This window comes from Prinia subflava, chromosome 16 (genome assembly GCF_021018805.1).
Source record: "Prinia subflava isolate CZ2003 ecotype Zambia chromosome 16, Cam_Psub_1.2, whole genome shotgun sequence".
NCBI classification, from domain to species: domain Eukaryota; kingdom Metazoa; phylum Chordata; class Aves; order Passeriformes; family Cisticolidae; genus Prinia; species Prinia subflava.
Window position 1 is genome coordinate 18100799 of NC_086262.1, and position 18921 is coordinate 18119719.

The window sequence follows — 18921 nt, forward strand, 5'->3', positions numbered from 1 at the left end:
TGGAGGTGCTTTGAAAGGAAATTTTTTTCAAAGTTGAGCTCTTCAAATGTACAGCTGATGCTCAATGAAATCCTGTGTAAGTGGTCTTTACCAAGTGAAGTGTCTTGCCAATAGTTTCATCTGTTGACGATAGACATATGTATGGATTGTCTTTTTTCCTCCTTTTTATGAGCAGGAAATATAAAATCCCCGCAAAGTCCACTAGATTGCATCTCTGTAATGGAGATGCAATATAAGGGAATTTGTAGGGGTAGTTTTGATAAAGTAGATTACTTTTTTATCACCATGAAAAGTTAGGTTGAATCCCAGTAACCATAGGCATATATCAAAATACAACATTACAGCAATTCCTGGTAACTGCCTTGGTTCAGGAAAGAAAAATACCACTTTATGTAGGTTTGCTACCAGTGGCACATGATTCACTACTTGTCCTCATTCTGTGTTGGCATGATCTGGAATAACTTGTGGTACTTGAGGCCATCTCTTCCAAGATTGCACAGTGTCATTTGGTCAGATGACTGAAATCATTTAGTTAATAGTGATTTACACTACTACAGCATCCTCTCTGAAAGATATCCCTTGGTCTGCTGAAGGAAGGCAGCTGAACACACATTCTCCTCTTGTATGTTATCACTAAAAGCAAAGCCAGTTAGCTTAAATCACCATGCTGTTTCAGGGGCTAGAAATGTACAGCCTTTTGAAGGATACGCGTGTTTTAAAATTGCTCAATGTTTGTCTGAAGTTATCTTCCCACACTGCTGTTGCACTGTTAAGGGAGATGAGTAAGAAGATTCTGTATTCAAAGGCAAAGAGGAGGCTTTTCGTACTGAATCAATGCTTTCTGCCTAACTGAAAACTGAACCTAAATCAAGTGGCTGTGTTGCTGCTTAGTCTTTTGAATTTCTTCTAATAGTTTCACTTCAAAAAATATTGGTGTTCTATCCTCCTTCAACCTCTTGGCCACTCCAAAGAAGCAAGCTACAAGAGGTATATTGGTACCTAGCTCATAGGATTAATTCAGTTCTACACACATATCTAATCAGTAGCTAGCAAAGAAGGGTCCAAGGAGTACTGAGTCTGAGAGTCTGGAGTTTTCAATGAGTAACGGGTAGAATAAGCAGGGATGATTGGACTGAATCCAGCCAGTTTATAAATGGAAAAGTCAGCACTGGTGACATGTCACAAGAGTGTAAGCACAAGATTTATTAAAGGAATATTTAATTAAACTGGAAGGTAATGGAAGATACAGTGTATAGCTCTTCCATTACAGAAAGTACTAGATTGCTTAGATGATTTATAACTGGGGAGAAATAATGGCTTCATGTTTTTTCCAAGACATAGAATGAAGGTGATATGACATTTTAAAGTTATACAGATTGCATGGATATGAACTTAAGAATTTTTGCTGAGTACTGTCCTTCTGTAGATGTACTTGTTTCTGATCTTGCTAGATAAAACATTTCAGAGGAAAGATTTGACTTTGTTTTGCAACATCAACTCTACGGTGCAGAAAATCTGTAGTGTAGCTGCTGTATGCTGCCTTTAAAGAGAAAATTCAACACAGTAAAAATAACTTTCTGATTAGGGGACTAAGGTACCGTTGCTACAGAATGGGAAGTGGTTTCAATTTTTGTCATGAGAGGTGTATGCTGCAACGTGTTATGTTGCCATGTCAAATCTAATACCAGTTACAGGAGTTCTTGGTTGAGGATTTTACATTTGCTGATTTCAATTTAGATTTGTATTCTCTGCAGAGGTGTTAAATACAGAATAAAAACTATCTGTCTGGTATGATTGATGGGCTCTGGCACTGAAATGGCAAAAAGGGGTGGATCTACTGTTGCCGATATGGGAGGTGCTGAGTTTTACAGGATGGAGCAGCTGTATGTAAAGATGCTTTTTTTTTCAGCCATTCTTAAGGTAGCTGTGAAAATAATACTACTAATACATGTTGGAAAACCAGTGAGGTTTTAATAGAAGTAAATGTGCTTCTCCAGCCTGTGGGCCGCTGGTCCCATTTGGGAAGGCATCTACGTTAATCTGACATCTTGTTTAGCACTGATAACACTAGAGAGTCCAATTAAAATATTTCAAGACGACATCCCTATATAAGGCTACACAAGACTACAGTGATTGCCCACTAATGTGTATTGAATTTTTAGCTAAATACAGCCCCGGGTGCTGTGCTGGAAAGCAGGAAAGCTGGCTATTCAAGCTCTTAATTCCTTTTATATTGATTTGGCTGCTAATGATATAACCTTCTACTCTAATTAACTGACATCTGCATTAGGATGAAAAAGAGGCCCCTGCTTGAAGCTGTCCACTTGTTTGTGTTATGAAATGTGTCCTTCTGTTATATTTTGCCCAGATTAGGTCGGTCTGTGCAAAATAGAGTATCTAAAGGATTGACTTTCCTTTTAAATACCTTGTAAAGCAACATTAGCTTTCTGCTGTCTCCATTTCTGCCTGTCTTCCCAGGGCTTGTGTTGCTGGGAAGCCTGTCCAGAGCTGGTTCTCTGACTGGGTGCTTTTCTAAACGTTCCTTCCCCATGGACTATTAGCTCCTTTGACTGATTTGAGGCTGCCAAGAAAAGTGTAAATTGAGATAAAGATGGGCTATGAAGACTTGAAGAATAATGGGTCATTTTGTATGGTTCAGGTTATGGAACAACTGAGATGTAAGGGACTTAAATCAAACTAAAAACATTGCTAGATTGAAATAGGCAATCTGCTTATGAAACCATGTTGCCAAAATTACAAACCATCAGTTCTCACTTTGGGAAATTTTGATGTCAGCATATGAAAAAAAATAAAATACATGCTTTTTTACATCACTTAATAAGTTGTAGACACTAGTTTGCAGAAGTTCATCATAAGCATCTGTTTGGGCTCATTATGTGTACTGTTGCCACATATGTATTTGCCCATTTTTCTTTAGCAGAAGGTTGGGAGTCTCAGGAAAACTTATGTGAAGTCAGGATTCTCTCACATTTTTACCTTTGTAGAAGCTTCAAACCCAGAGACAGGTGCTGCAGGAAGCTGCTTTCTCTTGCTGTGGGGACTGGAGCATCTCTCTTATGACATCAGAAGAAGAAAAATTAAAACAGGGCATTAGACTCAGTCTTGGAAATACCTTAACATAGGCAACTGGAATCTGAATTGAAAAGTTTATGCTTGAAAATCTGAATTAAATACAGACTTAGGTGGATACGTGAGAAATACTGTGCTATCATTAGTAATAGCAGGACTCCTGGTGACATCTGCTAACTAAGATAAGTCAAAACAAATGAAAAATAGTCCAGTAAATCGATCAACTCATCATCTTTTCCATTTCATAACCATTTTATTGTGCCTGATTTACCAGATAGAAGATGTAACTCAGTGATGCTTGAGAAGAGAGGCCAATCTTGAGCTTTAAATGTTAGCATTTCAACCTTGTCAAGGGACTGTTATGTCCTATATAGGATGAGTAAAACAGCTCAGATATTATTCAAATATTTTAGTAAATTGCTTCATGGCAAGTCATAATCTTTATTCTCCAGGCCTTTCTGTGTTCAAAATGTATGTAAAACTGACATTTTCACTGTGATTTGTAGTTTTTTATAAAAGTTCCATTTTGATTTGTATTTGCATATTAAAAATAAAATGTTCTGTGCACAACAGAACTTCTGTTGTGACACCACTCCTCCCTGTTGGGAGTAGAATAGCAATTGGTTTTGTAGTGTATTTGTGGTACTGGATTCCTTGTGCATTAAATTTTTTGCACGAGAATGGATTGAAATTGGGAAAAAAGATGGGAAGTCTCTTAGCTGATTTCTGCTAGGACTGTCATAACAGGTACACATACTCTGATTTTGAATGACAGGTGTGAAATCAAAAGAGCTTGTGGCTGGAAAAATTAGCTGCTGATCTCACATTTCTACAGAAAGACTGAGCAATTCCTGTTTTGTAGCCCTGAAAACATAATGGAGCCCTGGGGATCATTGACAAAACAAGCTTCTTAGAGCCACTAGCACTTAGCAAAATTGACTTCAGTTAATCAAAAGATTCTTTAGGGAGAGGGGAAAAAAAAAGGAAGAAGCTGAGGGTTTCGAGAGCTGGAGAACAAGTAAATGTGTGCAGATGGTTAAAGACATTTCAGTTTCTTGCGGTGAAGCTCAGTGACCTATAATATCAGTATCTAATGGGCAAAATTATATTAAAGAGAAAGTAATTTAAGTACTAGGCTGGTGGGGGAAAAAAGGGGGGAAAAGGGGGGGAAAAGTACAGTGGCACTTCGCTCAGCCTATGTGGACATAGAGCCATTGACCACAACTCTTTGGTTGCATCCATCCATCTATACATCTAGTTTCTTATTCATCAGTTTGTCCACCCTTCAAACGTCTATCTTCAATTTGGAGATAAGGATGTCATGTGATTTACTAATCAATTTTGATTCAGCCATATTATCAGTAGCACATTTCTCAGTCTTTTTACAAGTATCTCTGTATATAAATAATCTTCTCTTGTGTTCTCAAGCTCACAAGCAATTCTTCTTGCAAAGTACTTCTAGAGGGTCCAGTCTATACCTCTTAGCTCTTAAATCATCTCCTGGTGTAAAGTCTGTGATTCTGGCCATACTGTAAAGCAAAGGCAAAGATTATTTTCTCTGCATCAGGATAAGTGATTTGAGTGTTGCTTAATAAATTTTGTCATCTGATGTGGGAGAAGAACAGCTGAATCACACGCCTTACAGGAAAACACGTGGGACTAATGGGAAGAATGATGAGCCAAAAATCACACAATTATTTTGTGCTAGGTTAATGTCTGCTTGTTCTGCCCAAAGGTAAAGACATAGTTATCAGAGCCATTTATCAGGTGCACCATTTTAGTATAAACTTGTTTAAAAAAGGGTAGAGCCCCTTTGTCATCTTAATTAGACAGTAACCCATTGATTCCAAGCGGGCCTTCATTTTCTAATTATTTAGTACATAATGTCATTAAACATCTTCGAGTGGACAGGATTGCTCTAAAAGCTTTAGTTCCAGAGCTCTAATATTAGGCTTTTGGCATTCATCCCTGTGTGTGAAAAGCAGTCCGTTTGTTTACCAGGAATTTAGATTCCCATTACTGGGGGAATTAGCAGTGAGCTATTAGTCTGATTCAAGCACTTAACAATTGCTGATCATCTCCTCCTGGCTTGGGGATAATGGAGGTGATCAGCTGTAAATGGAAAGTATGTGAGGCTATTTTCATGGAGGCACTTGGAGAAAGTGCAGCATCCCCTGACCTCTGCTAACCCTGGGGTTTGCAAGAAACCCAAACACCAAGTCACTTCCTGGAGGAGAGCTAATCACCTATCAGAAGAGCTTCCATTAGAGACTAACCAAGCTCAGCCTCAACCGACCCTGCCTCAAATGAAAAAAGGTTCAGCCACCAAGTCCCTGGGGTAGAAGTGATTAGCCTCTGATTATATTTACCAGGATCTGTTTCAGTGGGGGAAGCGGCTGTGGAATAGCTGTGGGTTGTGATTCCATAGCAGTGCTGAACGGCTTCCTCTTTCTCCACTGTTCTCCCCAAAAGGTTTGCCTGGTTCATGGACACCTCAAAGAGTACTTTGACAGTTCTCCTTTTTATTCTTGTGTGAAGTTGCCTACCATTTTGGCAAATAGAGTGACATGATTTTTAGGATGTATTGAAAAAGTTAACTTTCAATTTTTATAGATGCTGAACCTGTAGCTGTTTCCTATCAACTGAAAGTTACCTTTTATTGTCAGCTGATTTGAGAGGTGTGCCAGGGATCTGTAGCTAGGAATCACTGTTTGAAACCAACAGTGCTTTAGCCTTTCATCATCTGCAATAACATGTTGTTCCCCCTTCTAAAAGGAAATCTGCAGTCACTTGACTCTTACTAAAACATAGGCATTTCTTGGAGGCAGTGGGAATGATTGAATGAGGCAAGGACACTAATTTTGGACTTGTAAAATCAAGGTTTATCTCTGGCATCGTCTTGCTTATGACCTCGGGCAAGAAATGTGAATTGCTTCTCCCACTTGTCACAAGAAGCCATTTATTTAACAGTTAGCTGAGCTCACTCCTGGAGGACTATATGAATGCCCTTTGTAAATGCTACATTAGATCATGTTAGGAGATCTAAGGCTCTATCAGAGTTCTAGAAGCAACATCTGAAGTACTTGATAGCGAATGATATCTGTAAAAGTCGTCAATATTGCTTTGTAAGAGATTCTAACTCTGTTCTTTACATTTCTGTTCCATAATGCCTCCAGCAGAGGAGACAAGGAGGGTAGCTTCTATGAAATGCAAAGGAAGGCAGGAGACTTCTAGAGTTGCAAGATAAATTTTATTAGTCAGACTTTGCATTATTTTACTCTTTAAAAATAATCTACATTACAGTAGTTAGAAGGTTCCCTCCTCGTATATGCTTGCTGAATGCTCATTGTTAAGACTGTCTGGATAGAGAATTTTTATTGGATTATTTTTGTGCTTTGTGGATTGTCTTTTGTGAGACCACAGGTACTCACAGGATGTTGTTTTCCACTTTCCAGGAACAGAAGCTGAGAAGGGTTTGTAGTTTGGTTAGTAAGCTGTTCTGAATGGGTTTAGGAAATTGGTCTTGGAACATTGGTCGAGCCAACAGAACTGAATTGACATGACATGTGATAGTGACATGACATTTCCAGTAGCAGTTAAGTTATGCATGCATATATGCTCTGTAGTTGAAAAACCGTGATATTTGGAAATCAAGTGTTAGAAAAGTCTAAGTTAAAATGGGTTTGTACTCACAACAGTTGTGAGTGCCTGTGAATGAAAGTGTAGTTAGAAGTGAATTTTTCTTGCAGTTATTGATGAACAAGATAAGAAGCAGCTGTGCATATAAAGATGCATGAAAAAGGGACACAGGATACTTGGGAAAAAACCCAACAAACTGACATGTTTTGCTTCAGTTTCAGTCTAGAGCATGATTTGTCTGAATGTCAAGCATTTTCCTGTACAATCCAGGATATGACAGAAGACCACAATTGCTATCAATAACCTTCTTAGTAGGGATTTAGTGCCCTAAACATGAACAAGAAAATGCTAATCCCTTTTTCCATATCAATCTGTCTTACAGCACTAAATTTGGGACAGAGGAAAGATCACAGCGCAGATGAGTGGAAGATCATTGTGTACCAGTGTGTGTGGTACAGATCACTCAGAAATCTACTCCATTATTCTCACAAATATTCTCTCTGTTGTCTGGAACAGTGGAAAGAATAACATTTTCTTTTTCCCTGTCTTCTTCCCTCGCCATTAACTTCCAGAGATGACAGATGTTATTACATTACAGTCAAGAGTCTTGACACATTTCTAAGTCCCACCATATGGAGGATGGTCTAATGTAGATACTGTATTAGGGTTACACGGACTCTGTTTTTATTAACTACTGGTAGCAAACATGTGGAAATGGTGCTGTCTCTTGCTCCAATTAGCCATATTTCAGTAGGTAATGAGAAATACCAGTATTAGTACTCCTGTTTATTAAGAAGACATATTCGTTCCTACTGCATGTAAATAATACATTGCTTCTCTGTGTGAAAGAGGAGATGATGATGCTGCATGCATGATTTCTTTGCTCTACTTGCTTAGGAAATAAACAGAAGTCTGGAATTTGAAATGGAAATATTACCACTGCAGAAGGATAATTACTTTGATACATACGACAATGTAAGATTCTGTTATAAGCTGTCTGACAGTGACTGGGAACCACAGCATATTACCTAGGTGGTGCTTCCCTGGCAACAGATAAAACACAGGGTAAAAAGAAATACTCAACTATTCTGCCTCTGTTCAAGATTGTAATCATGTTTAGATGTGTATAGTACAGTTAGATCTGTTATTTCTCAGAATGAGCAATAGGCACTATATGTAAGCATGGAGGAGCTGTTTTGAGCTGAGTTTCTGGCTGTTTGAAAATGTAGGCTGGCTGGTGAGGCAACTCGTGCACACAATTGATTGTAGATTGTTAACCTATGCTCAGAAATCAATATTCACTTAACACTACATTTTAATAGACAAGCGCAGTACAAACTAACAGCAGTTACACAGTGCACACATTTACACTCAGAATAAACACGTCATGAAATAGTGCTTGGCAGAGGAGGAAGATGGGGCAGGTGTCTGGAAGGGGACAATGGTAACTTGAATATATGGACAGATACAAGGAGATTTATGCAACTGGATGTCTCAGGGTTTTGTGGTCAATGCACCTTCAATGAGGCAAATGTATTCTCTGAGGGTTATGGAGAAGGCTTGTCCTGAGGCCAGGCAAGATCATCTTTTGCTAGATAAGCCTAAATTTACTGAAGTTGAGCACCGTTCATCTTGAACAACAAAATCCAAGTGTATTGCTAGCTGCAATAATGGAGCATAAACTCTAGTATAGTGTTCTTGATCTGGACTGGTATTTTTCATATACTTAAAAGAATGGATTTGAAAAGGGACCTGTTAAGTAATCCACAGATGGTGTTTACTGGAGACTTCACATGTATGTTTATTGAGCTTTACTTGCAACCCACCCTGAAGCACAAGCTTCTAGTCTTTGAGATGATATGCTCTACTCTGTGCCTTCATAAGCTTGAGAAGTGGATACCAAAAACCTCATTAAATGCAACAAGTCCAAATGCAAGGTCCCACACCTGGTTTGGGACAGCCCCCAATATCAGTACAGAGTGGGGGAGTGAATGGATTGACAACAGCCCTGCAGGAAAGGACTTGGATACATGGCTAGATGGAAAACTAGACATGAGTCAGTAAAATGCACTTGCAGCCCAGAAAGCCATCCTGCACCCTGGGCTAAATAAGAAGCACGGCCAGCAGGCTGAGGCCATTCTTCCCCTCTACCCCACCACACCTCCCCACCCAGCGTTCAACTCTAGGGTGCCCAGTACGTGACAGACATGGACCTGTTCAAGCAGGTTCAGACAAGACCATGAAAATCATGAGGGCTGGAACTCCTCTCCCATGAAGAAAGGCAGGGACAGTTGATGTGATTTGGCCTGGAGAAGAGAAGGCTCTGTGGAGACCTTGTTATGGCTTTTCAATACACTGGGGGGATGATAAGCACAGAGAGAGACTTTTTACCAGGGCCTCTAGGGACAGGATATGGAACAATGGTTTTAAACTGAAAGAAGGTATGTTTAGATTGAATATTAGGAAAAAATTATTCCCTGTGAGGGTGGTGAGGCACTGGCACAGATTGTCCAGAAAAGCTGTGCTTGCCCCATCCCTTCAAGTGTTCAGGGTCAGGTCGAACAGGGTTTGCAGCAGCCTGGTCCAGTGGAAGGTGGCCCCTGCCCACAGCATGGGGGTTGGACTAGTTGATCTTTTATGGTCCCTACAAACCCAAACCATGCTATGATTGTATATCTGAGGACAAGCTCCAGATGGTGGAGTGGTCAGAGACACTGTTAGGTCATCCCTACAGTCAGAAACCAAACACTGCAGAAGTTCTGAAAGAAATCAGACCTTTGATTGAATCTATTAAGCTGGAACATTAGCCTATTGCTCAAAATGTGTACACAGCAGAAGCAATGGTGAGAACTGTACCTGCAGAGCTGCAACCTGACAGAGGGAAAGCAGGGTGCAAGTCTGTGGGAGGTTTCCAGTGATTGCCATTCTGAGTTAAGGTCATTCCTCTTGTCTGAAAGCCTTCTGTTTCCCAAAGGTAAATCTGTCTTGGGACGTGCCTGGATATGGAATAATATTAATAAATATGGGAAGGAAAGATTCCATTTATGGCGCATTAATGTGGGCTTAGCAATAGGGACAGGAACAAAGCCAGAGAAGGCCAGGAAGCAGCGGCTCCAGAATATACAGAGGAGGCCATGGGCATACTGCTCTGTTTGGAGCTGTCTCGCTGTGTCTTCCCTTCAGCCACCTAGGAAATAAAAAAGAAAGATGAATCCCAGTTAGACACGTTTATGCTCAGCCTTCTGGCTGCAGAACTTCTAGTTCTGAGCACTAATGTGAGACTATTGAAACTCCTGTGGCCAGACATACAGCCTCCTGTTTCTGCGTGTCTGTGGAAGGAGTAACTTAAAGTAGAGTACTCCACTGTTCTGCATGCACATGGCATCCCTTGGTTTGATGTCCAAAGTCACATATTTCCAGATCCAAGGTTTTTCAACTGCTGTCTCTGGGCTACTTAACTTGCTGCTTCGTGAAGGCAACAAAGCATTGCATACCTGGGACATGGCTGAAGAGAGAGATGTGCTGGCACTGTCTCCTTGGAAGCTTAGGGAAGATGAATAAAGTAAGTCTTCCTGTCTTTCTAGAGCTGTCTGCTTCAGGTGCATTTGAGACCAAATGCTATTTTCTGCAAACAGAAGTAAAGTAAGAGTAAAGAGTAAAGAAAAGAATCTTACTGGGCTTTTCTCGTGCACACCTTGGGGTCTAGTGAACAGAAGTCTAGAGAAGCTATTTTAGGAAAGGCACTCAAAGGCTGTGTGGCCTTGATTTAGAAAATACATATTCTCTGTTTCGTGAATAGCCTGTCAGCTTGTGGATTTACTTGTGAGATTGAGCAGACTGTAAAACCAGTTTGAACTGTACTTGAAGACTTTTGGGTCCTTCTGTGATTTTCCCAACTCTGTATTTTGTAAGGGGCAGGTTTGTAGTATATCAGATGAGATGATTAAATTGTAGATGTGTCTATAGTGGTGGGTGTAAGACTTTTATATACTGCAAGAGGTAGGTTTAAATATTAATCACTTACGTAATTATGCTGTTTTCTTTTATATCCTTTTAAAGCTTTCACAAACATAAAATATTTAAATCTCATTGAGGTATGTTGCTAAAATACTAGGAGATAAAAGAAATACAGTCTTAGGGTTACACAGCTGCAGGCAGCAGCAATTTTGCAACTGCTATGCTGAATCTAGTAACAGACTGTGTTGGGAGTTGCTTATCTTGACTGAGTAAATGAGGGCTGGGATTGAGTACAGAAACAGAGGACAAGGAGGGGAATCCTGACCCCATATTCCTGGTGCACAGATGTGGTTACTCAGCAACCTATGGATACAGCATGTCTGACCTCCCCTTGGTAATGTTTTTGCAGTGCCCTTCATTTGAATGATGTTTGGAAATAGTTTCAAGGGTGTTTTTGATGAACAGAAATGTTGCCAAAAGATACAGAAACAGTTCTTAGAGCAGATCCAGGCTGGTCCCATAGGCTGCAGAGGAGATCATGGAGACATTGCAGAAGAAGATAGACCTATACACAAGAGCAGTGCAACAGGATCTTGAAACCACAGGATTTAAATTCTCTCTGCTGAGCTGTTTCTCTGTGATGTGACTGATGCTTACCAAGGCATTTGTTGCTCTCAAACATGCTGAGTATCTGGTCACACTTCTCCTTCTGATTGCCGCTGTTCTCACATGTACACCACAAGGAGACCTCCACACTGGAGTTACTGACATAGTTGGGTGTCATAGGTGTGCCTGTCCAAACCCCCAGATGAAAGAAGCATTATGAATCATGTCATACTAAAGGAAATGCTGCCCTGGAGGCAGAAGCCTTCCACCATGATAAGCACGTTACCCAGGCGAGGTCAAGAGTGCCAGCTAGGTGGCCCAGGCTTGATTAACCTACCTGAAGTTCTGCTGAGCTGTGAGAAAGTGTTGAGATTGCTACACCTGAGTCAGGCACTCTATGAGATGTATTAAGAACTGAACCTGGTGCAATCATTATATTGTGATGTGTACACAGCAGAAGCAATGGTGAGAACTGTACCCACAGAGCTCAGTGCAAACTGATGGGGGGAAAGCAATTTAATACTGCAAGCATTAAATTATGAAGGATTTTTATTTTAAGATGTGAAGGACTTGCATGGACTCAGCTGTGGTACTGACACATGGCAGCAAAAGCTACTCTTGCTTCTTGTGTAGCTGGCAAAGCTGTGTAGCCAGGTGCCTTTTGACAGACAAACAAATACTGCACACCTGTAGTGTGCCACTCAGGCAGTGTTCATTTAGCACAAAACCAGCAGAGCCATCTGGAAAAATGGAAGGTATAGTCTAGATTTACAGCTTCTGAGGTACTGCTGCTCTTTACATCCTCTTTTGAGCCACTCTGAAAACGTTTTAGTAGGTTGGTAAATAACTAACATCAAAGATGACCTTCCTTCTAACAGCTGATTGTCCTATATTCTGACTGGCCCTGAGAACATAGTTCACACAATACTAGCAAGCTATCAGGAGTCTTAAAAGTCAGGCAGTGATGGAATGCCGTGTTTAATCACTGCTGAATGGGATGTAACTCCAGCATTAGGAACGACAGTGACTTAGTTCACACAAGCCCACAGAGCACTGTTGATGAGGCACTTTGCACCAGCTGATGATGCAAAGAGGCATGCAGAAATCTCAGGCAAGGATGGGGCAAAGTACAGCAAAAAATGCCATGGAAGAGCTCTCTTTGGACTGTATTTACCTCCAAGGCAAGGGGGAGCACTAGCATCAATTAGTAAGGCATATTCACTAGTATACTGAGCTACCTCCTGCAGGAGACTAGGATGGTCCTTCATAGCATCAAAGAGTGCCTGCAAGTTTGTGGCCTGAAAGCATCCACCCTGTATGCTCCTGTGGCTATCACTTACCGATCATGCCCATGTAAGCCTGCAGGCATGCAGCATGGTTGTGCAGAGAGCAGCCATCTGGAGACACATCTACAGGTTGACAATTCTGTTGGAAGTCAGCCAGTCGGGATCTGTAGGAAGGAAAATGAGACCATCAGTGTCAATGTTGTTCTCTTGGATAACATCCTCTGCTGCCTCACCTACTTGCAGATATGGTCTTCTAAGCAGGAGTCCAGAAGCCAGAGGCAATTTGGTTTAGTGTTATACTGGAAAGAACAATCAGGAACAATAGTTTTACGGCGTCTTTCTCCACAAAATTCATCTTGACATGGACAGAACAGGATCCTTTTGGTGAAATCCTCAGGAACTTTCTCAAAGAAATTCCTTAGCCCTCTGTGGCACTTGCGCAGGTCACACACATCCTCACTTCCTGCTCCCTTGGTGCAGATGGAGGCATAGTCTGTGCGCAGACGAAAACACTTCTTGCTCAGATTACATACGTGTGTTGCTCTCAGACATGGATTTGTTGCATCTCCTGCCAAGTGTGAGCCTATAAAGCCAAAAGAAACACAAAAACCATGAAGCAAGTCTCCAGAAGAGATTCTGCATGGAAGCAGGAGTACTCCTTTCTTGATGGTCAGATTCAAAAAATCAAAAAGAACAAAGCAAACCAGTCCTTCTATGCTGCCTGCAGTATGACACTGTAATTATACTAGTTACGAAACAGTACTTTTTCACTGGTTCATAGTAGGGTGCTTGTTTCAGAAAATAGATCATTGTGGGTTATTACTGGTTTCATGGGCCTGGATCTGTGGCTATATTTACACTTGGTAGGAGTGATAAATTTAGGCAAGTAGCCAGAGCAGGCATTCCTCTGATTAAAGGGGCCATTACCCCAAATTAATAATGGGCTTAATAATCTTCAACCAATAAAAAGATAAAAGAGAGGGCAGAATTATATCATGTCACCATTACAATTCTTACCTGATACCAGAGCTGCCAGTTTATTATAATCTGTCTTCCAGTGTTCCTCATTCGCTGGATTCTCATAGGGAGAGGTCTCCATATTGAAATAACCTAAGCAAAATATTTAATGCAGTGGGAGATGGGAGAAATGCTTTGTGACCAGCTTTGTTTATTTCTTTATTTGTTTACATGCTTATTCTTAAATGGATATTTTTCTTATTTATGCCTGGTTCTTTCCCCAGGCTGGAGTTCAGAAATGCTCTGTCTCACCCAAAGCCAAATGCCAAGAATGGTTCTTTTGGAAATGTGAAGCTATTACTGTGTAAAACCCTCATTACATTTTGTTCAGTTGGAATTTGGTCTGTGTTGTCATTTGAATTTTTCAGCTTCAGTAAGTGTGAGGAGCTCAGCAGCACAGGCAGAGTGTAGTGGGAGGTCAAGTAGAAGCATCCCACAAAAGAAAGCAGTAGAACACTTAGGGATGCCACGGCAATATGTGTCATAATCACATGCATTTTTAGTGATGGACAGACAGGACCATTTTTCACAGCACTAAATCTAATTATCTCAGCATAGCTGTCTTTGTCTCTTAGGGTTGCTGGTGTATTTGAAGGGCTGGTCCCATACCAGATCAGTTTTCTCTGCTTATCAAACAGAGCAGTAATGAATTCTCTTTACTAGGAGATATGGTTCCAGAGCAATTAGCTACAGTGCTAGAAAGTGGACTTTCGTGGTTGTTTTCAGCTAGGGGGTGGGGGTAAGCCTTACTAGTAACTTGTAAATTTATATTACTTCATCTCACCATCTGTCATGCTGGAGTGAACAGTCCAGAAAATGCGTAAGCAGTGCTCCTGTCTCTTCATGCGCCGTTGACACTTGCAGTGCAGCAAAGAGCTGTTCCCAAGGTCAAGCTCTGCATTCAGACATCTGACCCTGCTATCGTGATCCAGTGAAAGGACGCGACTCTTGGCCAGGGCACAGTTTTCCAGGGTCCTGTATGTGGCATTGCAGGTGGAGTCAGAGAGGCACAGCTGCTCTGCCACAACACAGTCGCTGCTGGGCAGAGCCATGAGGTCTCCTGATCAAGTAGAGAAAAGACTGTTAGGACCCCAGTCAAGATGAATGCCACACAAGCACCTTGTCATTGTTCTGCAGGGATCTTGTCTTCAACAAGGACTCCTTGCAAGAAACAGAACATTTTAAGATATTTCATGTGGAGTAGTTAAGGAACAAGAGCTGTCTCCATTTAGAAAAAAAAAAAAAAAAAGATGAATATAAATGAAAGCGGGAACAAAAGGTTAAATAAAAGCCTGCAAAACAATTTTGTTCAACTTGGCCAGGATCAGGGATTGCTCTGTATTTTAGGGACTATAAATCCCTGTGAAACCTTGGGGTTGCTGAGGCCTGCTTTGAAGAAGCTCCTCTATCTGAGCACTGAAAACCACAGTGCAATAAGCACATAGTAACACCATACTGTGTACTGTGAGTCAGTGCTGCTGCAATTACTAAAGTATATGCTGGTCATTAAGAGATGTACTGAGAAAACCATTTATAGGGTATAAAAACAACTACTTTAATGAGCCTGAAGACTTGAGAATGTGTATTCTTCGCATAATAAAATGAATCCTTAACAAAGGATGCAAGTAGCTTCATACAGAAGGGCTGATATGCAGTCAATTAAAGTACATAGAACCTTGTCCCTAAAATCCCTGCCAAAAATGCAGATGAAGGCTTGGCCCATAAGAACCTCATGAAATTCAAGAAGTCCAAGTATAGATGCTGCACCTGGGTCAGGGCAATCCCAGACCCACGTCCAGACTGGGAGATGAACCAATAGAGAGCAGCCCTCCAGAGAAGGACTTGGGGGTTCTCAGGGGTGAGCTGGTCATGTGCACTTGCAGCCTAAAAAGCAAATATGTCCTGAGCTGCATCAAAATCAGCACGGCCAGCAGACCGAGGGAGCGTGTTCTGCCCTCGTGAGACCCAACCTGCAGTGCTGTATCCAGCCCTGGGGCCCTCAGCACAGGAAGGACATTAACCTGTTAGTATCTTTGGGTCCAGAGCAGGCCCAAAGATACTCCAAGGGCTGGAGCACCTCCTGCTATGAGACGGGTGAGAGAGCTGGTGTTATTCAGCCTGGAGAAGGCTCCAGAGAGACTTCCGCTGGACCCCCTTCCAGTACTTAAAGGGGACTTATAAAAAAGGAGAGATAGCAACTTTTTATACCGATAGATAGTGATAGGACAAAGGGGAACAGATTTACAATAAAAAGGCGAGACTTAGACTGGATGTTAGGAAGAAGTTCTTTACTCAAAGGGTGGTAAGGTTGCTGGCACAGGTTGCCCAGAGCAGTTGTGGCTGTGACATCCCTGAACTGTCCAAGGCCAGGTTGGATGGGACTTGGGGCAACCTGGTCTAGTGGAAGGTGTCCCTGCCCATGGCAAGGGGGTAGATCAAGATGATCTTTAAGGTCCCTTCCTGCCCAAGTCTTTCTATCATTTTATGATTATGTTGTCATGGGTAGGTGACTTCAGTCTGTAATCTTTCTTCATTTCTGCAGTACATGAATCTATGTTTCAGTACAGTACAGTACAACAAAGTCTTGAAACAAGATCGTTTCCTAATAAAATTTATATATATGCTGGTATGTTTTTTTCCCTTCAGGTCAATATTCCTTGGCTGGCTTTAGGAAATGACTGTGCTGAGCCTTACATCTACCTTTGGTGTTCTTTGGGTACATCATCTTACCTATCATTCTCTTGTTCAGCAGGTGCAGTAGTACTATTTCGGTCTGCCATCATAAATAGGGGGAAATCTTGGTACAACTCATATTACCCTGTGTATCATCTTCCCCATGTAATTTGTTCTCTCACTTACTTCATTTTAGCTAGCTTCATCAGTTTATTTGCTGTAAGCAGTAGAATGCATAATTCCATGCCAGTCTGCTTCTCAAAGTTTGTACTTTCCCTACCACCCAGTATATTATATAGGTACCTCTGTCTCACTTGTACAAGATTCTTTGCTCTTCTATCAACTTACTGTACTTTGTAGTTCACCTGGCTCTTACATAGAGACTTGATGACTTTTCAAACTCCCTGAAAAATCTCTCATCAGGAATGCTTTGTATCCAACACAGTGGGTTCAGGTGAAGCTGCTCTAAACCTCAACTTTAAAACAGCCCTCCTCCTCTATAGACATTTACTAGCTGTGCATTGTTGTAAGCCCTGAAGTTTGGCAAGTTATTTCATTTCTTTAAAATCTTGAGTTAGTGGTCCAGACAGTAACAACATGAAAGAATGAGAAAGCTAATTGTTTCCTAGATCTGTGGTCTAGGTCACATAACATGTTAAAAATGTATGTATATGGGAATCCCATCTGTAGTTTTTTGGGGTTTTTTTTTAACCAATTAATACATTATGATTATTTATACCTTAGAAAAAAATGGATAGGTAATAAAATACACCTTTATTCTCTATTTTCAGTGTCCTGTCATATAGCTATGTCTATCTTGTTGCCCCTGGTGCACCACGCTATTTAAAGAGACAACAGTTACAGAAGGGACACCCTTCCTTTATTAAACAGTTACCAAACAAGCATTGACATTTGGACATGGCAAATTTGGAGAAATCTTTTAAAATTGTGTCAGTTGCTACTGTGGTCCAAGTGCAGCAGCCCATCTTTTAGCAGTCAAAAAGCTGCAGCTTTTTCTGAGTGCAAAGCACCCCTAGACAGAAACTAGGAATGCTTCAGAGCAGTTTCTAATTTCCTTATTCCTAGTCATACCAGCCCTGAAGACTGAACAAGAGATGAACTGGGAAAAGGAATAATTTTAATCCTCAGCTCTTGTGATTTGGCAGTAGTAGAAGGCACAGTAGAACAATCATCTGCATCTCTGCAGGAGTTCCTTGGATTGGTCTTGGCAAACTGATCCTAGTCTCGGAAAACTATGGGCCTTAAGCATTCCAGAAGGCAGATGCATGGGGCATAGGTATCAAAAACTGCTCTGGGCGAAGCCAGCGAGAGCGCGACGCAGCCGGGACCAGCTCGGGTGAATGAATCCCCGCGTTGCGCTCGTCCGGCCGCATTCAGAGATCGGCTGTCGGCAACTCCTGTCGCCTCCTCACGCCTGGCCCCCAGGGCAGACGGTCCCCTCCCCAGAGCGTCCCTCCAGTTTGGCCACAACCACAGCGGAGGTTCCCCGCTCGGGCCAAAGCAACAGCCGCCTTTCCCGGTTTGAATCGCGAATTCCTACCCGCCGACTGCGCACCGGAGCCGGTGGCCGGGACAGCCGGGCAGCGGCTGGGAGCGCCGCGCTCGGGACGCGCTGCGCGCCCGCCCGGCACCGCGGGGAGCAGCGGTCAACCCCAGCCACCGCGACCCCGGCGCCGCCCCTACAAGCCGCGGCCGCCCCGCGGCGGGACCAGGGTGCGGGCGATGCCGCTGGCCGCCCGCCGGGAGAGGGACGGGGTCGTGCCGCCCTGCCCAGCCCGCCCCGCGCCCCGGGCGCTGTTACCGGCTCGGCAGAGAAGCAGCCCCAGGAGCAGTGCCGGCCCCATGCTGGCGGTCGGTGGCTCCGAGCGCTGGGGCTGCAGCTCGCATGCTGCGCCCGGCCCCGCCTCGGTGCTGCTGAGCCCGGCCCGCCCCGTCGAGGTGCGGGCGGCGAGCACCGCCCCCGGCCCGACCCATCGCGGGTCCGGGACCCGCCCGTGGGGGCCGCGGCGTGTGGAGAGGCTGGGCGGCCGTCGGGCTGGTGCGAGGTGGGGCGGGTGGCGAGGGTCATCCAGCGGCTGCTGTCTCCAGGGCGATCGGGGAGCCGCTGGGCCCGGGGCCGGGCAGTGCAGGGACGCTTTAAAAGGGGCGTTTTGGAAGGGGCTGCGCAAGGTGTTTGTTTATTGATTCGTAGCACACCTCAGCACCGAGAGCAGAGCTGTGACTGCGCACCCTCGGGGGCGTACTTGTGTAAAGAACAGTAAGTCTCCGATTTAGGAGAGTCTCCTTCACTCCGGAATGGATGCTCTTTGAGGATACAGAGGCTGACTGGCTTTTGAGTAGATTCCCCAAGTAACTCTTGGGTCTTTGGAAGGGATGACTGAGCTCGTGGCTTCTTTCTTTTGGCTTTGTTGTGAAGGCTGTTATTTCAGTTTCTTACCTGTTGCTGGCTCTATCTTGATTGAGCTGCTTGTCTTCACCCACACGAAAGATGGCACTTCTGAGAGCCCACATGGCATTTAGGCAGCTGTGCTTCTTTTGAACTGCTGCTTTGTTTTAATTTGCATCCTAAGATCAAATTAACCAGTGTGAAAAAGTTACAGTCCAATACATGCATGTCAAACATTAGCATATG

At 42.8% G+C, this 18921-nt stretch overlaps 1 protein-coding gene across 1 annotated transcript; it reads right to left on the bottom strand.

The window, feature by feature from the left end:
• Positions 1-6334: 6334 nt before the first annotated feature.
• On the bottom strand, positions 6335-18221 carry GFRA3 (GDNF family receptor alpha 3). Its single transcript, XM_063413307.1, has 8 exons — positions 18091-18221; positions 14380-14655; positions 13596-13688; positions 12816-13161; positions 12633-12742; positions 11344-11478; positions 10224-10354; positions 6335-9916 (listed from the first exon to the last, which is right to left on the bottom strand). Exons 1-8 carry the CDS (start codon positions 18131-18133, stop codon positions 9782-9784), a joined length of 1269 nt encoding a protein of 422 aa, XP_063269377.1. The 5' UTR covers positions 18134-18221; the 3' UTR covers positions 6335-9781.
• Between the last annotated feature and the right edge of the window lie 700 nt (positions 18222-18921).